A 23,724-nucleotide genomic window follows, 5' to 3' on the forward strand; every position below is an offset into this window, starting at 1 on the left:
GGCCACTGGGAAGCCAGGTGTCTGATCAGGGGGATCTGGCCACTGGGAAGCCAGGTGTCTGATCAGGGGGATCTGGCCACTGGGAAGCCAGGTGTCTGATCAGGGGGATCTGGCCACTGGGAAGCCAGGTGTGTCTGATCAGTGGGATCTGGGCACTGGGAAGTCAGTGTCTGATCAGTGGGATCTGGCCATTGGGATGTCAGGTGTCTGATCACGCGGAAGCACAGGAGGTGACTAGGGCCACATTTGACAAGGTCTGGCAACTACTTCGTGCTACTGAAAGCACAGGGTTGCTTGGAGACCGGACTCAGAACTTGAACTTTCCTTTGGCCTTTCTTGCCACAGAAGGCCTCTGCGTTTTTATTGTAACCCTTTGGGTGTGAGTTGCTTGGTCAGCTGCGAAACCCTTTTGTGCTAACAATTTAAAATGTAAAGTGAACTGGTTATATATTGATGCCTATCCTTTATATACTTCTGTTGAAATTTGTTGAAGTGGCATTCTTGGCTCTTATGCATGTAGGCCCATGGCAGTTGTGATTTTTAACCTTCCTGGTGTGAATCATATTCTTCCCTTGAGATTGTTTTAATCCTTTCTGTTGGGAGATAAGAGTAAAGGTTGGTGAACCAAGGTTGGGCCAGAAATGGGTACCAGGGATAGAGCCAGAGTTCCTTCAGAGAACCCTTGCATTTGGCTGATCCCATTCTTCCTGTTGATCTCCTACTTGAATAAGTGGAATCGCTGGTTGTGAATTCAGTTTTTTCCTTCTGAGCTGGAGGAGCCGAATGCCGTGGGTAATAAAACACGAATGCAGGCTCACAGTCCCAGGAGTGTTGTCGCCAGGGGTAGTTCCAGCACGCTCTTTCAAGGAGGCAGAACGGGGATCTCTTGTGAAACTTTGGGAAGGCCAGGGCAAAATTACAGGTCCTGTAATCAAGGTAAAAAGGCAGCAGGTACTCTCTGGGCTCCTGTGGTACAGATCGCAAAGCATTTTATAGGCCTTAATTACAACCAACCGTGCTGTTGTAAAATAAAGTTCGCAGTGGCTAAATCAAGCCGAAATGGGACGTGGTTTAGAGCAGGAGCGGGACCTGGGAGTGCTGGGCACAGCTAAGCAGTTGTGTGACCTTGGGCAAGTTCTGTGTCCTTTGTGAACTTGTGTTGGTAAATAGTGTCAACTTGTTAAGGACTCATGGCAGCAGAGTGCCCAAGATCCGGGCCTGGAAAGCCTATGTCAGCACGTGGGAAATGAGAGCTGCCCCTGTTTTATTTACTAATCATGGTAACTTGTTTGCCCTAATTTGCAGGTGGGGTAAGTTTTCTTGTTATGATTTCTTGGAAGTTACTAGAACTAGCCTGTTGAGTGTGAGGTGTAGTTCATGGACAAAAGAGAGCCTTGTAATCAGCTTTTTGTATACCCATGAAGCCCCAGGCCGGCAGGTGAGCGTTGGCTCAGACTTGCCCAACTGGATCAGCCAGTTAGTACAGTTAAATGGGGTTTGGTTTATCTTGGATAAATACTCCGGAGGGTATAAAAAGGGGGAGGAGAGGGAGGAGACACCAGATTCCTGCCCTCAGGGAGTTTGCAGCCTAATTAGGTGGAGGTGGGAGAAGTCCTGGCCCAGGAAGTTTACTTTGGAGAAGGCCCAACTAGAATGGGGTTGTTGAAGCCAGTTCATAGGTGAAGCCAGGAGTTGGGGTCAGGGAATTGTGGCTGAGGTGGCTTTTGTGGGGGGCGGGGGCGAGATGGCGGGAAGCTTGTAAGCATTGGGCACCAGGGCCTGTGTGTACACAGAAAGCAAAGGGAGCAGGAGCAGCTCACGGTGGGTGGCCAGGGGGTGGCTCCCACTGGGAAGGGCGCTGAGCTTGATGCCCATTTCAGGGACCGCCCGAGCCTTGCTTTCTTGTCTCTAAGATGGTGACACCTACCCGCTGGGAGAAAACCTGCTGTGTGAGGACGAGCTGCAGAAGGCAGGGCAGGTGGCATGAGCCCCGGGAGAGAGGCAGGAAAGTCTGGGATTACACAGAGTGCAATTCATTCTGGGTTTAGGGACAGAAGCTGTCTTGGGTGGCTGCAGGACTGTTGATCCCACACTCTGAGGCAATAGGAAGGGGTTTATCTGCTGAGGTGGATGAAGGTAGCCCGCAGCTAACTGCACTTTCTCATGAACCACGACTTCACCCAGTGTCAGGATCCCCCAGAGAACTCCTGGTAGAATATCTTGGGTTTTGGGATGAGTGCCTTGTAGACATCTCTACTTAGCAGTCCCCATTGGCCTGTCTTGGATATGGAGTTCGGGGTGCGGGTGGTCTTGGCAGACCAGGTGGTGAGCTCAGCCACAGGGGGAGAGTAGCCAGTGATGAGGGAGGGGTCCTGGATCCGGTGGAGTAAATCTGGAGAGCCCTGGCTGACCTGGACACGGCCTTGTGGTCCTTCCTCCCACTGTCTGGTCTGGTGTGTAATGGGATCGCATTGGGATCGCATTAGAGGGAACTGAACCTGACCTGGGAAGTCGTAGAGGCCCTGAGACCCCGCTCTTCCTAAATGAGGAAAGGGAGCCCACAGCAGCAGTCTCTTCTTGGAGGGGGGAGGGATGAGGTGTTGTCAGCTTTTCTTTTCTTTTTTCAAAGATTTATTTATTTATTTGAAAGGCAGAGTTACAGAGGAGAGGCAGAGAGAGAGAGAGAGAGGTCTTCCATCCGATGGTTCACTTCCCATTGGCCGCAGCAGCTGGAGCTGGGCCCATCTGAAGCCAGGAGCCAGGGTCATCTTCTGGGTCTCTCACGCAGGTGCAGGGGCCCAAGGACTTGGGCCATTTTCTACTGCTTTCCCAGGCCATAGCAGAGAGCTGGATTGGAAGAAGAGCAGCTGGGACCAGAACTGGTGCCCATATGGGATGCCAGCACTGCAGGTGGCCGCTTTACCTGCTTGTTGTATTTTTAAAATCACACAGTCCTGAAAGGTATGTGTGTTATCTTGTCTGTTGTCTTTTCCTCCCTTCATTTGTGCCTGGGTCATTTTGTGTATTAAGATTGTGAAAGAATTGGACATTCTGGAGGTTTCTCCCCAAATGTTGTGGTAAGATGTAGTTCGGGAATTTGACTCTGCAGAAGATGGAATGGAGTCCGTGTCCTTGTCCAGCCACCCTGACCTCCAGGCTCCTCCTCTTTTGCGGTGGCAATTGTTTCGACCGTAGAGGTCTTCTTGGAGCCTTCTTCCTTATTTCTTAACATTAGGCACCCAAATGAGATCAAGCTGGGCTCCTGAGCTCTGCCGGGGAGTCGGGGGGTGGGTGTCAACAGGCAGCGAGCCTGTCACAGGGACACCGGGCCCTGCAGCAGGGCACACGGCAGCACAGCAGCAAAGGCCAGGCTTTGGGTGGAGCTGAGGACTGGGCAGGTGTTCTTTGCAGAATGAACAGCACCTGCCCACAGGGGACGTGGCAAATAAAGGGCCTGGGGGACACCGTCAGGTATCAGATCTGGCCGGAGTCCGGGTGAGGTTCAGAGGGGAGGGCAGAGTGGTGGTGAGTGTGGCATCAGGGGACGAGCTCCACGTGGCAACCCCGCTGATGCGTAGAGGGTGTTTTTTCTGTTTTTTCACAGGAGAATAACCAGGTGGGGAATCCAGAGTGGTTGAGTAAAGCCACTCATGGACATGAGGGGGCAGGCATTTGGCACAGCATGGAAGATGCTGCTTGGGACACGCACATCCCATATCAGATGCCTGGGTTCAGGGCCTGGCCCCTCTCCGCAGTCCTTCTCCTTGCTGATGAGTGCCCTGGGAGGCTGCAGGCCATGACTCCGCTAGCTGGGTCCCTGCCACCCACGTGGGATTGAGTTCCTGGCTCCTGGTGTTGGCCTCACCCAATCTCTGTTGCAGGCATTTGGGGGTGGTGAACAGTAGGTGGGGAATCTCTGCCTTTCAAATAAAAGTGAACACATCAGGACTATTCCTCATAGAAAAAATCAGAAACAAAGTTACTAAGTTTTTCTCAAAGCTCATCTATGAGTTTGTTTGTGGGGTTGGTTCCACCTGGCTGGCTGCAGGTAAGAGCATTTTCCTTGCTTAGAGCTACGCTTTGAAACCTCCTGGCCCCTGCTCCACTTTCCTCAGTGTGGTGCAGGCATTTGGGGCAAGCTGCCCTAAGAATAAGCTATTGCTAAGCATTTGATGTTGAGGGATGTTTTTTCTTTTGCATCTCTTAGGAATGCATTAGTCAACAGGAGTGGCTGGGAGTGAGACCCATTGGCTCCTTGAGTAAGTCCAGTTAAGGTGGGGAGGTAGGCCCAGTCATTCAGCAGGAAGCTGGTGAAATACTTGCTGTGTGGATGAGCAGAGGCTTGCAAGGTTCGTCTCTGTGTGGTCCTGACTCAAGGTGGGCAGGCAGAACTTAAAGAGGCAAGCAAGAGGCGCAGTAGTTCAGGCCTTGGCTGGGATGCCCGCATCCCTAGTAGAGAGGTTGGGTTCAAGTCCCAACTCCACTTGACTTTTCAGCTTCCTGCTAATGCACATTTTGCGAGGCAGCGGGTGATGGCCCAAGTACTTGGGCCCTTGCCCACTCATGTGGGAGACCTAGATGGAGTTCCAGGCTCCTGGCTTCTATCTGGCCCAGCTTGGGGTGTTGCAGGCATTTGGGAAGTGGACCAATAGGTAGAAGATCTCTGTATGCCTGTCTGTCCATGTCCCTCTCTCTATGCCTTTCAATAGAATGAAAATGATAATTTTAAAAGGAAAAAAAAGGCTTTGTTTATTTAACATAATGCTACTTTAATCTTTTACATACCCTTTAAAAAAATCACAGTACAGATGTAATACATATACCTTGCGTTTACAGCAAGATTTATTTTACCCCCAAATTATTCCTCCCGATATCTGAGCCCTTGCAAAATTATTATCTTATTTTGAACAACAAAGTTCTGTTTGTAGTCGTCTTAGGCTACTGTGTTTATATAATCAGTTTTAATTGTGTTGATAGAGATTAAATTTGGTTTTAAAATCTTTTAAGTAAAAATACATTATCTTTATTAATTTGAAAGGCAAAATCACAGATATCTTCCCATCAGCTGGTTCACTCCGCCAAATGCCCATAGCAGCCAGGTCTGGGCCAGGCATCAAGAACCAGGAACTCCATCTGGGTCTCCCACATGAGTGGCAGGGGCCAGAGCACCTGAACCATCATGTGCCGCCTTCCCAGATGTTCATTTGCAGGCAGCTGGCTCAGAAGTGGAGGTGGACTCCCATCTCAAGCCCTCAGGTACAGGATGCAAGCATCCCAAGTACTGGCCTAACCACACTGTGCCATAGCACTTCCCCAGGGTATTTAAACGATATAAAGAAGAAGGCTCGCATTTAGTATTAATTCCTCAGGATTTTTTGTTTGTTTGAAAGGCAAAGAGGTCTTCTATTTACTGGTTCATTCCTCAAAGGCCTGCATCAGTGGAGCCAGGCCAGGCAATGAGGAACTCGATTAGCATCTCTCACCTGGGTGGCCCAGGCAGGGACTCAGGTACTTGAGCCATCATCTGCTACCTCCCAGGGTGCACCTCAGCAGGAAGTTGGTGTCAGAAGTGCAGCTGGGATTCAAACCCAGGCCCTCTGATAATGGGCTGTGGTTGTCCCCAACAGCAGCTTAACCACTGCGCACTTTGTCCCTAATTTCTCATCATTGGACATGACAGTTGCAAGTCTTGGATGATGTCCTGAAAATGTCCTGGGAAACTGGGTGATATTGCTCTCTGACAGAGCAATGTCAAAGAAACACAAGGAGTTTCAGTTCAATTGCTTTGTGAAAGAAGAACAGAGCCATTCTGAAGGAGTGTTTAGTATACTGTGATTTTCAATGTTTGTATAAATCGGATGATCCCATGTTAATTGACCACTTCCTCTCCATTCATCAAAGTCTCCCTGTACAAGTTGGCCAAGAAAGCTTTTTTTGGATCCCTCCCCCCCCATTACGTATTTCCATTTGCTTAGGCATACATGGTTTGTGAGGGCGGTAGCAATGATGAGAGAGATGATGTGGTCACAGCTGGGAGACGACAGGGAAACGAGGCTGGGATGAAAATCTGATCTTTCTAGAAGCCATTGACATCGTGCCCGGGCCGCAGGTGGCCGACTAGGTGCACAAGTGCACAGGTGTGCCTGTGGGCTCCTCAAGGCTCCGTGACGGCTGAGAGACTGCGGAGAGACAGCAAGCAGGTGGCACCTGGCTGACCGCCTGAACAAGGTGGAAGCCACAGCCTGGGGTATGTCATCAGGGAATGAGGGAGAAGGGAAGAGCGTTTGTGCCCCAGCAGGAAGCTCCAGGCGGGCTGGGGGCTGAGAATGAGGAGTGGCTCTGGAAGCCGGGTGACTCTGCCACTCCTCACCTCTGCTCTTTTTTTTTTTTTTTTTTTTTTTCTTTTTAAAGATTATCTATTTACCTGAAAGTCAGAGTCACAGATGGGGTGGGGGTGGGAGTGTGTCTTCCATTCATCAGTTCACTCCCCAGTGGCCGGTGCTGGGCCGATCTGAAGCCAGGAGCCAGGAGCTCCAGCTGGGTCTCCCACGTGGGTGCAGGAGCCCAAGTGATGCCCTCAAGCCTGTAGCACTTTGGGAGGAAAGTGGGGAATGCTAATTTGTATGTTTCACAAAGCTTAACTTGATTAAAATGCACAAAAATTTTTTAAAAATGGATTTTAAAAAAAAATTTTTTTTTTTTAATTTTTGACAGGCAGAGTGGACAGTGAGAGAGAGAGAGAGACAGAGAGAAAGGTCTTCCTTTGCCGTTGGTTCACCCTCCAATGGCTGCCGCGGCAGCCGGCGTACCACACTGATCCGAAGGCAGGAGCCAGGTGCTTCTCCTGGTCTCCCATGGGGTGTAGGGCCCAAGGACTTGGGCCATCCTCCACTGCCTTCCCAGGCCATAGCAGAGAGCTGGCCTGGAAGAGGGGCAACCAGGACAGAATCCGGCACCCCGACCGGGACTAGAACCCGGTGTGCCGGCGCTGCAAGGTGGAGGATTAGCCTGTTGAGCCACAGCGCTGGCCAAAAAAAAAAAATGGATTCATACAGAGGTAGGAAAGGCCACGTATGACACTAAAAACACTGAATGCCAGCACCCCAAGAACTCAGTCCTGCTCAGTCCTGGTGTCTGGAGAGTGATTTGCAATCTGACCACCTGCAGTGAGCCCCTCTCCCCCACCTTTGCAGGCTGAACCAAGGTTAATCCCTACTTCTGGTGAGACGGAACCAGAAATGGACTCCTCTTTATACCACAGCAGAACATTAGACAGCAAGGCTTGTCAGGCATAAGCAGCAAAAAAAGCAATGGCCGGGCCAGTGTTGTGGCATAGTGGGTTAAGCCTCCGTCTGCAGTGCCGGCATCCCATATAGGGGCCGGTTCCAGACCCTGGCCGCTCCACTGCCTATCCAGCTCCCTGTTAATGCACCTGGGAAAGCAGCAGAAGATAGTTTAAGTATTTGGGCCGCTGCACTCACGTGGAAGATCTGCAAGAAGCTCCTGGCTCCGGTCTGGCCCAGCCTTGGCCTTTGCGGCCATTTGGGGAGTGAACCATTGGATGGAAGACCTTTCTCTCTGTCTCTCTCTAACTCTGCCTTTCAAATAAAAAACCCCAAATCTTTAAAATTAAAAAATGGCTGAGGAGCAGCACTGTGGCACAGTGGGTAAAGCCAGTATCTGTGACACTAGCATCTCATATGGGAGCGGTTTGTGTCCCTTCTACCCCACTCTGATCCAATTCCTTGCTAATGGCCTAGGAAAAGCAGGGGAGGATGGCCCGTGTGCTTGGGGACCTGCTACCCACGTGGGAGACCTGATAAAGCTCTGGGCTCCTGCTTCAGCCTGGCCCAGCCCTGGATGTTGCCGCCATCTGGGGAGTGAGCCAGTGGATAAAGATCTCTCAGTTTTTCCCTCTTGCTGTCTAACTGTGATTTTCAAATAAGCAAATAAATCTTAAAAAAAAAAAAAATGGCTGAAGTCAACCAGCAGAAAAACAAGAAGAAACAGATAATCCAGGAACAAAGAGAACTTTAGGAAAAGTTTGAGGCAAAATACTCAGAATTTTAAGAACACGTTGAATGCACACAATAAGAAGAGAATCTGAGGGTATTTGGTGCAGTGGTTAAGACACCACTTAGGGTGCCAGTTAAGTCCCAGTCTGCTTCTGTTTCCAGCTTCCTGCTGTGTATACCCTGAGAGGCAGTAAGTGACGGCCCATGAGCCTGGGTCCCTGTCACCAGCATGGGAGAGCTGGATTGAGTTCCATGTTCCTGGCTTCAGCCTGGCCCAGCCTCAGCTGTGGTAGGCATTTGGGGAGTGAACCAGTGGGTACAAGATTTCTCTTTGATTCTGTCTCTCTGCCTTTCATATAAATAAATAAATAAATAAATAAATAAATAAAAATCACTAGAATCTATTATGTGGAAGACATGATTAGAATAAAGAAAGAGCTTCTGGAGATGAAAAAGTGACTGCTGAAGTTCAAAAATTTCAGAAGCACAGAGGGGAAAGGAAAGTGGGAAAGAAGGTCGAGTAAGCCAGGAGGTCCAGGAAGAGGACAGAGAAATGTGACAGAAGAAAGAGCAGTGCAGGGGAACAGGCGTTTCGCGGGAGTGGCCGTCCAGAGTCTGTAGCATGGAGGAGGCCATGCAGTGCGTAGTGTGAGAATCCGCTCACCCGGACACACGGCCGTGCTATACCGAATGCCTGGGCTCTAGTGGAGCTGACGCGTCCCTCTGCCAGCAGTGAGAGCCGCACCAGTACCAGGCTTTCAGTGGCAGCACGGCAACCAGGAGAGAGTAGAGCTCTGAGGAGGAGCTTTTTCAGCGCAGTTATAAACCCAGGTGGTCAAGGATGAGAGCAGAATGAAGACAGCTTTGTATATGCAGGGGCTCAGTTTACCTACCTGTCATATATACTGTCAGGACAGTGTTTTAAAAGTTTATTTATTTGAAATGCAGAGAGAGATCTTCCATCCACTGGTTCACTCCCCCAAATGCCCCCAACAGGTAGGGTTGGGCCAAACTGAAGCCAGGAGCCTGGTGCTCAAACTGGATCTGCCACGTGGGTGGTAGGAACCCAGGAACTTGGGCCATCACCTGTTGCCTCCCATTCAGCAGGAAGACGGACTGGAGAGCATGGCCAGGGCTTGAACCCAGGACTTTCACAGGATGCAGGCATCCCATGCAGCAGCTTTTTAGCCTCCGTAACCAATGCCTACTCCTGTTAGAACAATACTGGAGAAAATAAATAGGAGAAACGGGGGACCTCAGGAGAGTGGTAAAGGGGAGCCCTAGCAGGGTCCCGTACAGCGAGCCTAGAACAACGGGTCTGCATCATAGCTGAAGGGCCAAGTGATCTGAGCAAAAATGCGGAACTGATTTCATTCAAGGCATGGCTGGGGGCTTTGAGAAGATTGAGACTAAAGAAAAGGCAACTTACGTAAGAAAAAAGAAAGGCAACGAGAAACTCCAAGAAAAGCAAAAGTCCTTGTCCAGATGTGAAGCTTGCCAAGCAATTGATGCGTCGTAAGAAAAGCAAGTCTGATCTTGACACGAGGAACAGTCTTGAGGCCCTGGGCTTCTGATGCTGGTCTCAGAAAGAAGATAAGTAGAGTTTGATTCGGCACTGAATATACCTAGCTCTGTAGAGTAAGAGAGGACCAGACTGGTTACAGGACAAGGTGTGCTTTGCTGACGGATGGTAAGACTCGGAGGAACTCCGAGGAAGGTTTGAGAGAAAGGATCAGAGTGCTGGTGGCTTTGTCTCACCCACTGGGAAATCAATATTTATCTCAAAAGTTGATAAAGGGAAAAATAGAAGTTTAAATATTAAAACCTCAAAGAGTAGTTAAGACCTAAATGTAGTTATAAAAAAAATATGATACAGGGTCTGGCGCTGTGATGTAGCGGGTAAAGCCACCACCTGCAGTGCCGGCATCCCATATGGGCGCCGGTTCCAGTCCCAGCTGCTCCACTTGCGATCCAGCTCTCTGCTTTGGCCTGGGAAAGCAGTGGAAGATGGCCCAAGTCTTTGAGCCCTTGCAACCGTGTGGGAGACCTGGAAGAAGCTCCTGGCTCCTGGCTTCGGATCAGCGCAGCTCTGGCCACTGTTGCGGCCATCTGGGGAGTAAACCAGCAGATGGAAGACCTCTCCCTCTCTTTCTCTCTCTCTCTCCCCCCCTTCTCTCTCTGTGTAACTGACTTTCAAGTAAATAGATAAATCTTTTTAAAAAAAAAAATAGGAGACAGGAAGTGGCAAGTAGTTTAAACTCTTCCTTTTTCAGATGGTGGGGCCAACAGTTAGTGCCTGTGAATCAGGGATGGATATTTGGTCTACTGATTAAGATACCACTGGGGACAGTGACATCCCAGGCCAGTACCTGAGCTCCAGTCCCAGCTCACCTGATTCCAGCTTCCTGCTGACGGGCTCTGGGAGACACCAGGTGATGGCTCACGTGCTCAAGTCCCCGCCAATCACGTGGGAGACAGCTTTAGTCCCCAGCTCCTGGCTTCAACCGAGCCCCGCCTCTGCTGTGGCAGCATTTGGGGAGTGAAGCAGCAGATAAGAGACCTTTCTCTCTTTCTGTTTCTCTGCCTTCCGACTAAATAAAAATCTGACGGAGATACAGCAATGATGAAATTTATAATAATCTAGAATTACAGAGAAGGAAACCCAGAATTAAGAAACAAGAGGGTTGCCCAGAGAGTGAGATTTGAGATGAAATTCTGGATCAGTTGTTTTCTATCATCAGTTCTTTATTTTTGATTTCTTACTTGTATTTGCCATAATGACAGTTCAGCCTTGACTTGGATAGGTTAAACATAGGAGCAAGGGGCCTGCATTGTGGCGCAGCGGATTAAGCTGCTGCTTGCATTGCCAGCATCCCATACGGGAACGCCGCTTCAAGTCCCAGCTGCTCCACTTCCCATCTAGCTCCCTGCTAGCAATGCCTGGGATGGCAGTGGAGAAGATGCCTGGTTACCTGGGCCCCTGTCACTCCTGTCTTCCGTCCGGCTCAGACCTGACTGCTGTGGTCATTTGGGGAGTGAATCCGTGTATGGAAGATCTCTCTCTCTCTCTCTCTCTCTCTCTCTGTCTCTCCCCCTCCCTCTGTCATTGTGCCTTTCAAATGAATGAATGAATAATAGATTTTTTTAGAAATGCAGGGATGACACGATTGCCACACTAGTGCCGTCTTCTCATTTTTGAGGTCTTCATTTGGACAAGCTAAGAAGGCCGTGTTTTAAGTTGAGCAATAATGGAATCATTGTTCCAGTGAAGCAATTTTTCACCTTTCCTGGGACAAAGTTGCATAGCTAGAGGCAGAATCTTTAATCCTTGAGGAAATGAATTATTGCCAAGGACAAGGAAGCAAAGCAGCTATTGTCCCTGGAGTTTTATAAGTGCCCCAGTGTTATGCAGAAGTTGACCAGCTGTCCTTGGGGGAGACCTTGAAGGTAGGTGAGTGTGGCTTACTTGAAGAACCTTGAAATGACCTTGCAGTCTGCACCATGGTGGTGATAGCTGGGCTCTTACCTGCACCCTGAAGACCTGAATTTCTGTGCTGTTGCTCACTACTGTCATCCTTGTGGCGTTAAGACTTGTACAGTGCATCTTACTGCTTTCGGGTCTCTCCCTTAAAGATGATGATCCGATCTTGCAAGTCTTTAATTTTGTCTTTTAAATGTGGGTCTCTGGTTTGTTGGACTCCCCACAGTTTGAGTCCCGTGCAGCTCTGGAGCTCAGTGGAGGGAGTCACCCACTGGTCCTGTGGAAGGTGATTTTCCCCATGTTTCGATGTCTGAAACAGTCTTGGGTGGACCCCGGGTTCTCGCCCTAGATGCGTGCATTGCTGCTGCTTGCAGTGGGGGTAGACGTCCTAGAGCCTGCTCCATCCGCTTCCTCTACTTCCTGCTGAGGCCACACCTCGTGTCCCTTGGGCCCAGCCACTCTGCATGGAGAGCTGTTGCTTAGTTCCGACTTCCTCAGCAGTGACAGAGGCCCCTGCTGCCCTGGGTGCAAGGATGTCCTTGGGGGCCCAGCTCTTGGCGTCAACGGGCTCTGTGGAGACAGTGAAGAAAACCAGGATCTGAGCAGAACCTGGATTTTGGTGTGGGCTGAGGGCCCCCGAGGTGCAGACCACCCCCCATCCCCAGCAGGCCTGCTCAAGAGCTCCATACACTGACAGCTCAAGAGCCAGCCATGCACTGACAGCTCAGACCAGCACCCAGGCCAGAATTTGGACGCCGTTCCACACTTTTCTGTTTGTTCCTGCCAGTTGCAGCCTCAGCCCACGATGCACTGTGACCTCCTGCCTTTCGGGCCAGTTCCAGACAGAATTAAAGAGCCTTTGCTTATTTCCTGAACCAGAGAGGGCAGCTTAACCCGGCGGATTAAAGCCGCTGGCAGTTGCGGAGTGGGGTTACTAAGGTACTGCCTTAGCTCGCCTTGCGTGATCTCAGGGAACAGGTGCATCCAGCGCCGGAGCGCCCTCTGCTGTTCGCGCTGTGCTCTTCTTCAAGGGCCCCAGCAGCGCCCCGCCTCCTCCATCCGTCCTGGGATGGATCCTGGGCAGAGGAAGAAAGGTGCTGGGCCGTTCACCACAGGCACATTTCTCATTGTGAATTTCTCATTTCGAATTTGCTGTCTTTTTTTCCGTTAAGATTTCCCTGCCCTTTCCATCAGTTAACTGCTGTAAGAGGACTTTTTTTTTTTTTTTAACACGAGCTTGGCAGTACACTTGGGAAATTTTGCTGCTTCAGTCCCTATATTTGGCCAGCACTGGGAGTTACCTGCTTCCTGCTTAGCCACTGGGGGTGAGGGGCACAGGGGGAGCAGGAGTACTACCTGCTCCTGTCTGTGTACCCGAACCACCGCCACAATGTTTTAAGCCACAGAAAACCTGGGAGTTGCACACAAGCATGGTGGTGGAGGAGCAGGGGCCCGTGGACATAACCCCCGAGTGCAGAGCTCTGCCCACCAGGCTGCCCATCTCCAACCCACCCCTCCCCTCAGCCTCTGCACATGCTGGGCCCCTGACCTGACCACGTCCGCTTGGCCTCCTCCTGGGCAGGTGTTGGTGGCCAGGATGCCTTGGGTCTCTGTGTCTGAGTGACCTTTGATGGGTCAGGCTCCCCTGGAGCAGAGTTTGAGGGATCAGGACGATTCCTTCTACATTCCAGGAGGCTCTTGATGAGTGTTTGCTGAAGGAGCAAGTGGGTGACTGAGTGACTAAGTAGGGTAAACAGGAAGGGGGGGGGGGAGCTGCCTTGGGAGCCCTGAGGCTCTCCCAGCTGTGGGGCATAAGAGGAAGTAATTAGAGGAGACACAGTAACCACTGCCTTCCCCTCCCTGCAGTTGTTACCTTTGTGGGAGCCCCACCCAGTCCCTAGGTGGATGATGAGGCTTTGATCTTCCTCCCTGTTTGTCTGCATTTGGTCTGGAATCTGTCAGTGTATGGAGCTTTCTTGTTTCGGTGCACAATTTGTGTAAGGTTTGCCAGGTCAACCAGGCCCATCAGCTTCTTTCTGTCCTGGGGTTTTGTTTCCTAAGAACTTTGACTTATTTTTCTAAAGCATGTATTTATTTATTTGGAATCCTGAGTGACAGAGAGAGACACACAGAGATTTCTATTTGCTGGTTCATTCCCCAAGTGGCCGCAATTGCCGGGGCTGGACCAGGCCAAAGCCAGAAGCCTGGAACTCCATCCAGGTCTCCCACGTGGGTGCAGGGACCCAAACACTTGAGCCATCCACTGCTGCTTCTCAAGTACATTAGCAGGGATGTGGATCAGAAGTGGAGCAGCTGGGACTTGGCCCAGCAGCCATATTGAATGCTGCTATCACAGGTATGGCTTAACCGGCTGTGCCCCACAATGCGGGCTCCTAGAACTATTATTTTTATCTATTTTTTTGTTAAGCAGAGCAAGCTCCCACTCTCTGGCCCATTTCCCAAATTCCTGCAACAGCCAGGGTAAGGCCAAACTGAATTGCGGAATTCAGTGCAGGTGCCTGCTTGGCTGCAGGGACCTACGTGCTTGAGCCATCACCACTGCTTCTGCGGGTGTGCATTATCAGGGAGCTGGGCTGGAGAGCAGTGTCAGAACCTGAACCCAGGGGCTGGCGCTGTGGCATAGCGGGTAAAGCCGCCGCCTGCAGCACCAGCATCCCATATGGGCTCCGGTTCGAGTCCCGGCTGCTCCACTTCCTATCCAGCTCTCTGCTATGGTCTGGGAAAACAGTAGAAGACCTCTCTCTCTCTGCCTCTGCCTCTCTGTAACTCTGACTTTCAAATAAATAAATAAATATTAAAAACAAACCAACAAACAAGAACTTGAACCCAGGCACTGGGATATGGGGTGTGAGCTGCTATTTTTGTTTTGTAAGCATTTATTTTATTTATTTGAAAGGCAGAGTTTGGGGGGGGGGGGGGCTTCCATCTACTGTTTCACTCCCCAAAAGCCAACAAAGACCAGGGCTGGGCCAGACCCAAGTCAGGAGCCAGGAGCTTCTTCCGGGCCTCCCATGTGGATGCAGGGGCCCAAACACTTGGGGTCATCTGTTTTCCCAGGCACATTAGCGGAGAGCTGGATCACAGTGGTGTAGCCAGGACTCGAACTGGTGCTCATGGAATGCTGGCATCCCAGGTGGCAGCTTTGCCCCGTATGTCATAATGCTTACCCCTACTGCTTTTTTAAATAAGTGTTTCTTTTTCCTTTTACTTAAAAGGTAGAGAGAGAAAAAAAGTCTATTGATCTTCCATCTGCTGGTTGATATTCCAAATGCCCATATCAGCCAAGGCTGGGCTAGGCCAAAACCAGGAGCCAGAACTCAATCTGGGTCTCTCACGTCTGTGGGTGGCAAGGCCCCAAGTACCCTACCTCCCAGGATGCATTAGCAGGAAACTGGATTGGAAGTGGAGCAGCCAGGACTCAAGGGAGGCACTCGGATGTGGGATGCCAACATCCCAAGTGCCGCTTTAATCCACTGGACCCCAATGCCTGTTTTGGGATGTGGGGTTGTTAAACTGCCAGGCCAGTTGCCTGCCCCCCCCCCAGAGTACTTTGTTATTATCATTATTTTAATATTTATTTATTGAAAGGTAGAGAGATTTTTTTCATCCACTGGTTCATTCCCCAAGTGCTTGCAACAGTCGGGGCTGGGCCAGACTGAAGCCAGGAGCTCAGAACTCAATCCGAGTCTCCCATTTGGGCAGCAGGCACGCAAGTACTAAGGGCCCGGGTTCGTGTCTGCAGGAAGCTGGATCAGGAGTGGAGAGCCAGGACACGAATCGAGGGCTCCAATGTGGGGTGTGGCCACCGAATCACTGTGCCCAAAGCCCCGCCCAGTATGCTTTGAAGAGGAGAGAGGCCTGGGCCGGGGGCTAGCTTCTGTCCTGTGGCTCCCGAGCAGAGCAGTGGGGTCTCCTCCTCTGTGCAGTTAGGGCGTGGCGCTCCGTTGAGGCATGGTCATCAGGTTCTTTCCCCCAACCCAGTTCCCGCCTTGTTCTCCGCAGTATTCCTCCACGTGCACACGTGGTCTTGGTGGTCTCGGCCAGCTCACCTCGCCCGCACTTGTTGAGGCTCCTGGGTTCAGGGCTCCGTTAGGAGGGTGGGTGGAGCGGGCCCCTCCTCCACCCTCCAGCAGCAAGGGCGCCGCCCTGCTCCCCGTGAGGCTGCATGTCAGGTCTCCGTCCTGACGCATGTGGCTTCCTTCACGTGGAGGTGGGGGATGACTGTGCTGCCCGTCTGGGGGTCCTCGAGGTAGGGCCGTGCCTGGCCGTGTGCTCTGCTCCCTCCCAGGCCATCGCTGGGCATCTTCCGGCTCCCCGGCCTGCTTTCCAAGTGCGCATGCCTCCTGTTGCACCAGCCAGGGATCCTCTGTGGGGATGAGTCCTCTCCGGAGTCGCAGCTGGGGAGGAGCTGCTGGGGGCTGCTGGGACCACGTGTGTCTACTTCCCTTTTGCACCTGCCAAGCGTGGGTTTCTGGGGCCAGGAGTGGCTTGTCTCCTGTGCTGGCAGTTTGTGGCTTTTGCTCATTCGTGTCCTCAGCCCCCTCCCCCAGCCCCAGCCTTGTTTCCCACTCTATCAGCCCCGCCATTTCGGCCTGGCCAGACTGGGGCATTTCTTGTTAGTGAGGCAGCCCCAAACATGATGAGCTTGGTAGTGAGGAGCCCAGCTGGAGGCAGTGCTCTTGAAAGAGCGCCCTCTGGCGTTGAAACTGAAACTGCACGGGTTGAGGATTTGGGGGAGGGGGAGGGAAGATGCTTTGCACCGATCACACAGCTCACCCCCAGGTCCTTTGTGGGAGCCGGGCTGGATACAGTGGAGGAGCTCTGACGCAAATGCCAAGATGTAAAAATTGCCTCAGAAAACCATCAAGCGGCATACCATAAATATATTCCATTTCTGTCAATTATATCCCACTAAAGCTGACCCGGTGGGGAAGAATGAACTTGGAAAGAGGCCAAGGCTGCAAAAGAGGGTAATTCAGTACAGTTAGGTCTTAGGCAAAGGTCAGATCACTTCCCCCTTTTTTTTTCCCCCCCCAGAATAAAGTATTTTATGTTATTTGTTTTTTAAAGACTTATTTTAAATTACATTTTTACATTGTAATTTGAAAGACAGTGAGACAGAGATCTTCCATTTGCTGATTCACTCCCTAAATACCCCTGATGGCTGGAATCTGACCAGGCAGAAGCCAGGAGCCTAGAACTCAACCGAGGTCTCCCATGTCGGTGACCGGGACCTACGTACTCGAGCCGTCACCTGCTGCGCCCCAGAGCGTGCGTTAGCAGGACGCTGGAGTTGGAAGCAGACTGGGACTTGGCACAGACACTCCAGTTCAGGAGGCAGGCGGCCCCAGGGATGTCTTGGTTGCTGTGCGAAATCCCCATCCCCAAAGCGTAAGTGTGTGGCGCACACTGCTAGAAATGGACATTGTATTGCCTATTACATTTTGCCGACCATTGTCCCGGTCCAGGGTTGGAGCTGGTGGTTTCCTCTCTTGGGCTCTGTGTGATGTCCTCGGCTTAGGCTTAGGGGCCCTGCTGTGTGAAGAGCGTCTTTGAAGCCCCGGCATCACGCCCACGATGCCAGCAGAGGCGGGCATTCCCTCCCTTCTTTCCCTCTGCCCTCCGGCTGCCTCGTGCATTGCCCTGGACCGCGTCGCGGGAGCCGGTCTGGGACTCCACTGGGTTCCCCTCGTTGCTGGGCTGCTGAAGAGGGAGCGGACGCCTGGGCATGGGGCAGGCCTGGAGGCCCTTCGCGTGCTCCTATCGAGTGTAAATGTTACCTGTGCGTTCACCTCGCATCGCTGAGCTCTCTCTGTTTCTCCTGCAGGTTGCTCGTGGGGGCCCCTCGGGCTGTCGCCCTGCCGCTGCAGCGGGCCAACAGGACAGGCGGCCTGTACAGCTGCGACATCACCTCCCGCGGGCCTTGTACTCGGATTGAATTTGACAACGATGGTGCGTTCTCTTCCTTTCTTTCTCCCTTTCTTCCTCTCTCTCTCTCCTTTCTTTCTTTCTTTTTTTTTTTTTTTTTTTTTTTTTGAGAGGAAGGGAGGGAGCTAGAAGGAGAGAGAGATACATTTTCTCTCCACGGGTTCACTCCCCAAATGGCTGCAACTGTCAAGACTGGTCCAGGCTGAAGCCAGGAGCCTAGACCTTTATTTGGGTCTCCCACATGGGTGGCAGGGGCCCATGCACTTGGGCCATCTGCTGCTTTCCCAGGCCATCAGCAGGGAGCTGGGTTGGAAGTGGAACAGCCAGGACTTGAACCAGTGCCCATGTGGGACCACGACACTGGCCCAATGGTGCTACTGTGCCCTCTGTGTTCCCTTGGCCAGTCTGCCTGTACTCCACCTGCCCTTTCTCTGGTGAAAGAAGCGGGTACAAGCATTTATTCTTGAAGATGAGACCTCTTTTAACTCCCTCAGTCTTGGCTGTTTGGCATGGCCTTGAAAATACTTTGTCAATCACAACTGGGGTGCAGCGTTTTGCCGGGATCCTCCTGCCTCTGCTGTCTATAAACTTTCTGGCGTGTTGATGTTGCCACCTAGTGATGCCCTGAGGTTCTGCAGGAGGCTGTTGAATTAATTCACAGCCAAAGAAGATAAACCATCAGACCCACCTGGGAGGGGGGAGCTGGCCAACCTGATAAAATGTGCCCTCCTGTCTCGGATTATTCCTTGCCTTTTTTTTTTGACAGGCAGAGTGGATAGTGAGAGAGAGAGACAGGGAGAAAGGTCTTCCTTTTTGCCGTTGGTTCACCCTCCAATGGCCGCTGTGGCCAGCGCATCGTGTTGATCCAAAGCCAGGAGCCAAGTGCTTCTCCTGGTCTCCTATGCGGGTGCAGGGCCCAAGCACTTGGGCCATCCTCCACTGCCTTCCTGGGCCATAGCAGAGAGCTGGCCTGGAAGAGGGGCAACAGGATAGAATCCAGCGCCCCAACCAGGACTAGAACCCGGTGTGCCGGTACCACAAGGTGGAGGATTAGCCTGTTAAGCCACGGCGCCGGCTATTCCTTGCTTTGTGAGGCTTCTGGGTAGCTGGGAGAGGCTGTGCTGCACCCTGGGCTCACCCAGTTTGCCTGGTTTCTTGTAAATTGAGCAGAGGAATCTCACTCATGAGATTTTGGTATTTTCTCTTCTATTAAAGTTGTTCACTTTTTGTGGTTTTGTAATCAAGATCGAAAATCACGCCTTTCAGGGCTGGCGCTGTGGCGCAGCGGGTTAACCCCCTGGCCTGAAGTGCTGGCATCCCATGTGGGCGCTGGTTCAGGACCTGGCTGCTCCACTTCTGATCCAGCTCTCTGCTATGGCCTGGGAAAGCAGTAGAAGATGGCCCAAATCCTTGGACCCCTGCACCCACATGGGAGACCCGGAAGAAGCTCCTGGCTCCTGGCTTCGGATCGGCACAGCTCCGGCTGCTGCGGCCAATTGGGGAGTGAACCATCAGATGGAAGACCTCTCTCTCTCTCTCTCTGCCTCTCCTCTGTCTGTGTAACTCTGACTTTCAAATAAATAAATAAATCTTTTTAAAAAAATCACCCCTGTCTTCTCATTGAGGAAGGCATAAATTTGGATACAGGACCATATCGGTGGTATGAATGGATAGCAAAATGAGCACATAGTCGCATAATTTTCTTCCTAAAAATAAATATATTACACTCTTTTTTGTTATTGATAAAAGATGGAGCTTGTCAGCTAAGAGAGCCAAAGTAACTCTGAGACCTTATCTCCCCATTTCAGTTGAAGAGAAGAGCAGTTCACGATATTGTGTTAAAAGTCGGGGAGGAGGTACAGAGTGCCTGCTCTCTGGTGGTTCGGAAGGTAGTTGGATTCTACATTGTTGCTCTAAGGGGGTCTCTTGGAGGCTGCCTCCTCAACTGTACAAGTTTCAAGCAGCTTTCTGTATTCAGGACCTGGGTATCAAGGGAGGGCAGACACATGGGTACCACGCAGAGCTTGCTATTGCACGTGTAGACTGTTACCAAAGGTTCTTTACCCATAACCAGTTCTCTGAGTTCCTGAGACGAGAAACTATTTTTCTGGATTAAGTGCATTTCCGGAGCCATGGGACTTGGAGTCCAGGCGACGTGGAAGCACTGTGTGGTTTCTGTTCACTTCTTTGTGGCTAGGGCAGTGCCTGGGCAGCGCTAACCGTGGGTGTCCCCTGTGCTGCTTCCCACAGCTGACCCTGCCTCCGAGAGCAAGGAGGACCAGTGGATGGGGGTCACGGTCCGGAGCCAGGGGCCAGGCGGCAAGGTGGTGGTAAGTGTGGATGCGCATGTTCTCCCGTCGCGTGCGGGCACCAGGACTCCCGCGCTGGCCGGAGCAGGCAGTGTCCTAGCTCACTCACCGCGTTCATGCAGGAACGGACGCCGAGCGGAAACCGAAGCTTTGTTCTCCTGTGATTCCTGATCCATGAGAGTACTGCAGAAAGTTCAGGGGGAAATGAGATTAAACAAGAAGTATATTTTGGTGTGCAACAATTGGAAACCCGTGTATACTTTTATCATAATACACATTTGTCATGAGTATTTTGAACCCCTCATTCCATGAATTTTACAGTTATCTGCACCAAAATCTCTTACTCTTGCCTGAACTTGTTAAAATACCCTTGTACTTGGGAGCTGTTCTTCAGCACTTGCATATGTCAAAGAACTTACGAATAAATCTTTATGAGTTAGCCCCTAAAACTCCATATGGTCTTAAAACAAAAAACCAAACAAACAAACTAGACATAGTTTTTAATCCTGGGAACGTATAGTTGTCATAGGTCAGTGTTACAAATGAGAATGACCTTGGAATTAACATCAGGTAATAGAAGCTCTCTTGGTGTTTATCCTGAGCTTCTTCACACAGAAGTAGGAGCAAAGAACAGGGGGTTTACGAGGTGGGTGGATGGTGCTAGGCCTTGCAGGTGCCTCCCCTTGGAACGTGAGGATCTTTTTGTCTGTTGGAATCTGCTTGCTGGAACAAAACCAACACAGGCTTTGGAGGACAAGGACAACTTCAGTGCACCTTGGATTTTGACATCTAGAAGGAGGTGTCCTGGGAAATTGACTTGGGTCTTGCAAGTCTGTTCCTCTTGTGTTGGTGAGGGGTGCTTGTGGAACTCTGCGGAAATTAGAGATACGATTTCATCTGGTCTGGTGGTGTGATCCTCTCTGCCTTTTAAAGACCGACTGAGGCAAATGAGTGTAGGTTGGGACAGATCACAAGGAACTTGTTTGGGTAGAAGGGAAACGTCTTCCCTTTTGCTGGGCCTGCTTGAACCCTATGAATACGTGTCCTTGATTTCTCTCCTCCAGAGCATAATTGCGTATTTCACACACATAATTACTTATTTCACAGCCACTGAAAGCCAATTAAGTTCCGCAAATGAAGTAAGGAGGTGTCTCCCTTTGTTTATGTGACAGGTGAATTTCCAGATAAGTGCCTGTGGGTGCAGATTGGCTTTCAGTATTTGGATCAGACATGGTTCTCTGAATGGGGATAAGACAGAAGTCCCGGTTTCAATGCTGGGTCATGGTCCCCTCAGTGCCACTCTAGGGAATATTAGCTGGTGTGGGATCCAGTGCAGGATGAGGACATGGTTTGATCACCCACTTACAATTAACCTCTTTATTGTTGACGTCTTCTTGGGGTGCCATTTTAGCGACACAAGGGTTGTTGACATGAGTGGGCTACTCTGTTCCGTCTGTTTGCAGACGTGTGCTCATCGATATGAGAAAAGGCAGCACGTTAATACAAAGCAGGAATCGCGAGACATCTTTGGGAGGTGTTACGTGCTGAGTCAGAACCTCAGGATTGAGGACGACATGGACGGAGGAGACTGGAGTTTCTGTGACGGCCGACTCCGAGGCCATGAGAAGTTCGGTTCGTGCCAGCAGGGTGTAGCAGCCACTTTCACTAAAGACTTTCACTACATCGTGTTTGGAGCACCGGGTACTTACAACTGGAAAGGTAGGACGTTGCCTGTGTTTGCAGAAATGGGGTTAGACGCTCGATGGCATTTCTAGTGTATGCACTGTGAGTTAGTATGTTTTAAGTGAACACGTGTAAACCAGGCATTTACATATAAAAGTGGGTAGGGAACTAAAAATCTCTAAATGATGTGACTTATAAGAACACATAATGATCGCAGTACGTGTTTCGGTTTTGAGATCTGTTTCTTTCCCTCAATTGGTACCTTAGGTTAAGACAAGGAAGTAACTTTATGTGAATACAGGTAGGCAACTTATTCCAGGAGGGGTATAACAACAATTGAGTCGTTTTTGCTTTTGTTCATTGGAATAGACTTTGTCGGGGTATGTTGACCTAATCAAAACCACACGATGACTTAGAAATCATTTTATTTTAACAAGCATAAGTGCCATATAAAGCAAAAACCACATTTACCCAGAGTGTTTACTGTAATTCATAGGGAAATGTGCCTTATCTACTTATAAATCCTAACCTAAATCGTTGCCGTTTTTAAACAGCCACACAGGGATTTGGGCTAAGTTTGTGAAATTTTATCTTTTAATTACCAGTTATAAGAGTTTTAAAGAGGAAATTTTGGCTTCAGAGATTTAAAGAAAATATATACTTGTTTTTAATTTTTAAAACTTACTTGAAAAGGCACAGAGACAGAGAAAGATCTTCCCTCCACTGGTTCAGTCCCCAAATGCCCACGACAGCTGAAGCTGGGAGCCAGAGCTCCGTTCAGGTCACCGGTGGCAGGCTGCTTCCCTGAGTCTGTACCAGCAGGAAGCTGGAATCTGAAGCGGAGCTGGAACTTGAACCCAGGCGCCAAATGCCTGGCTCAGTATGGTCATTGCATTCTCGCACTGCAGAAAAGATGATAAATTGATCTGGGATTACAGCAGACATAACATTTATGAATACAACGAGTTCATGTCATTTAGAAAACTAGTTTTCTGTCGATGTTGTAAGCTAAACATTCCATTTCCATCTCCATTTTTGTGGCATTATAAAGATAGTTCCTGAAAATGCAAGGGTATGGTTTTTTTTTTATTGCAAGAGCAAATTTCTTTCACATAAAAATTGGCAGAGACATGCTTAACCACCTTAAAATCTTCCCTTTCCTCACACTTTTCCTTCCAAACTCCGTGAATATGTGGCCGGGGGGGGGGGGTGTTTTTCTGGAACCATTTATTTTATTTTGTTTCATCTTCACTTTTTTTGTTGTTGTTTGTACCATTTCATTCCTGTAGGGATTGTTCGCGTAGAGCAAAAGAATAACACTTTTTTTGACATGAACATCTTTGAAGATGGGCCTTATGAAGTTGGCGGAGAGACTGACCATGATGAAAGTCTCGTTCCTGTCCCTGCTAACAGTTACTTAGGTAGGCCTGAGCGCAGGCGGCACCCCAGCCTCGCCGACACCGCGTGCGGCCGCCCTCTCCGCGCCCACCGGCCCCTGGGCTTCGAGGCTGAGACTAAGCCGGGGGCAGCCAGGGGCCTGTGGCTGCAAGCTGCTGGATGCTGGTGAGCCTTGGTGATCGGGAGGTTGCCTGACTGATGCTGGGCCCCATCCCGAAGGGAAGCAAGCTACTGTTGCCTACAGTTGTCGGCCTCTTACTTGGAAGCCTGTGTGTCCCGAGGTCACGGTGGCCTCTGGAACCTGAAACAGCCACTCACCCAGCTGTGATTTGCAGGCGGCTCCGCTGCCTTCCCTCGCCAAATTGTGCCGCTTCTGGTGCTGTGCGTAAGCTCTGTCTCTGTAAAGTTGCTCTCCGTGGCAGGTCAAGACATCCAGGTCGCCCCTGTGCCGCTGCCGTTCTCCAAGGGCTGGCCCTGCTTCTGGCCTGGGGTCCGCGTGGCAGGGGCCCCCCGGCGGAGGCTGAGCCCCATTGCTAAGGCGGCACTGAGGACACCCGGATTCTGTCTAAGTGCCAACTCCTTAACTCCCCACGCTTGTTTGCATTACTAATGGTGTCCTAAATTATTCATGTGCATTATGGTAATTACACTAAGGCTTTTAAAAGCTCTAATTCTTGGTATGAGTTGACATAAAGAATAATTACTGTGCATTTCTTGGGAAAATGTAAAAAAATCTCCTAAACCTAAATAGTAACCTATTTTTTTTTTTAAATGAGGAAAAAGGCACCCACATGCGAGAGATATTACTGGGATAATGGAAGGTAAAAGAGGAAAAAAATAGGTGTAAATGTGTGACTCATTCCAAACAATGGGCTAGTTGTAAACATAC

General features: G+C 50.5%; 1 protein-coding gene across 2 annotated transcripts in view; it reads left to right on the forward strand.

The window, feature by feature from the left end:
* ITGA6 (integrin subunit alpha 6) overlaps positions 1-23,724 on the forward strand; it is an 81,726-nt gene that overhangs the window by 21,279 nt on the left and 36,723 nt on the right. For both annotated transcript variants that reach the window (XM_062187803.1, XM_062187804.1), the window contains exons 2-5: positions 17,345-17,469; positions 19,696-19,775; positions 21,218-21,473; positions 22,727-22,858. In XM_062187803.1, the coding sequence (XP_062043787.1) occupies positions 17,345-17,469; positions 19,696-19,775; positions 21,218-21,473; positions 22,727-22,858 (593 nt within the window). The remainder of the gene's footprint in view (positions 1-17,344; positions 17,470-19,695; positions 19,776-21,217; positions 21,474-22,726; positions 22,859-23,724) is intronic.

Source organism: Lepus europaeus, chromosome 1 (assembly GCF_033115175.1).
Source record: "Lepus europaeus isolate LE1 chromosome 1, mLepTim1.pri, whole genome shotgun sequence".
Classification (NCBI taxonomy): domain Eukaryota; kingdom Metazoa; phylum Chordata; class Mammalia; order Lagomorpha; family Leporidae; genus Lepus; species Lepus europaeus.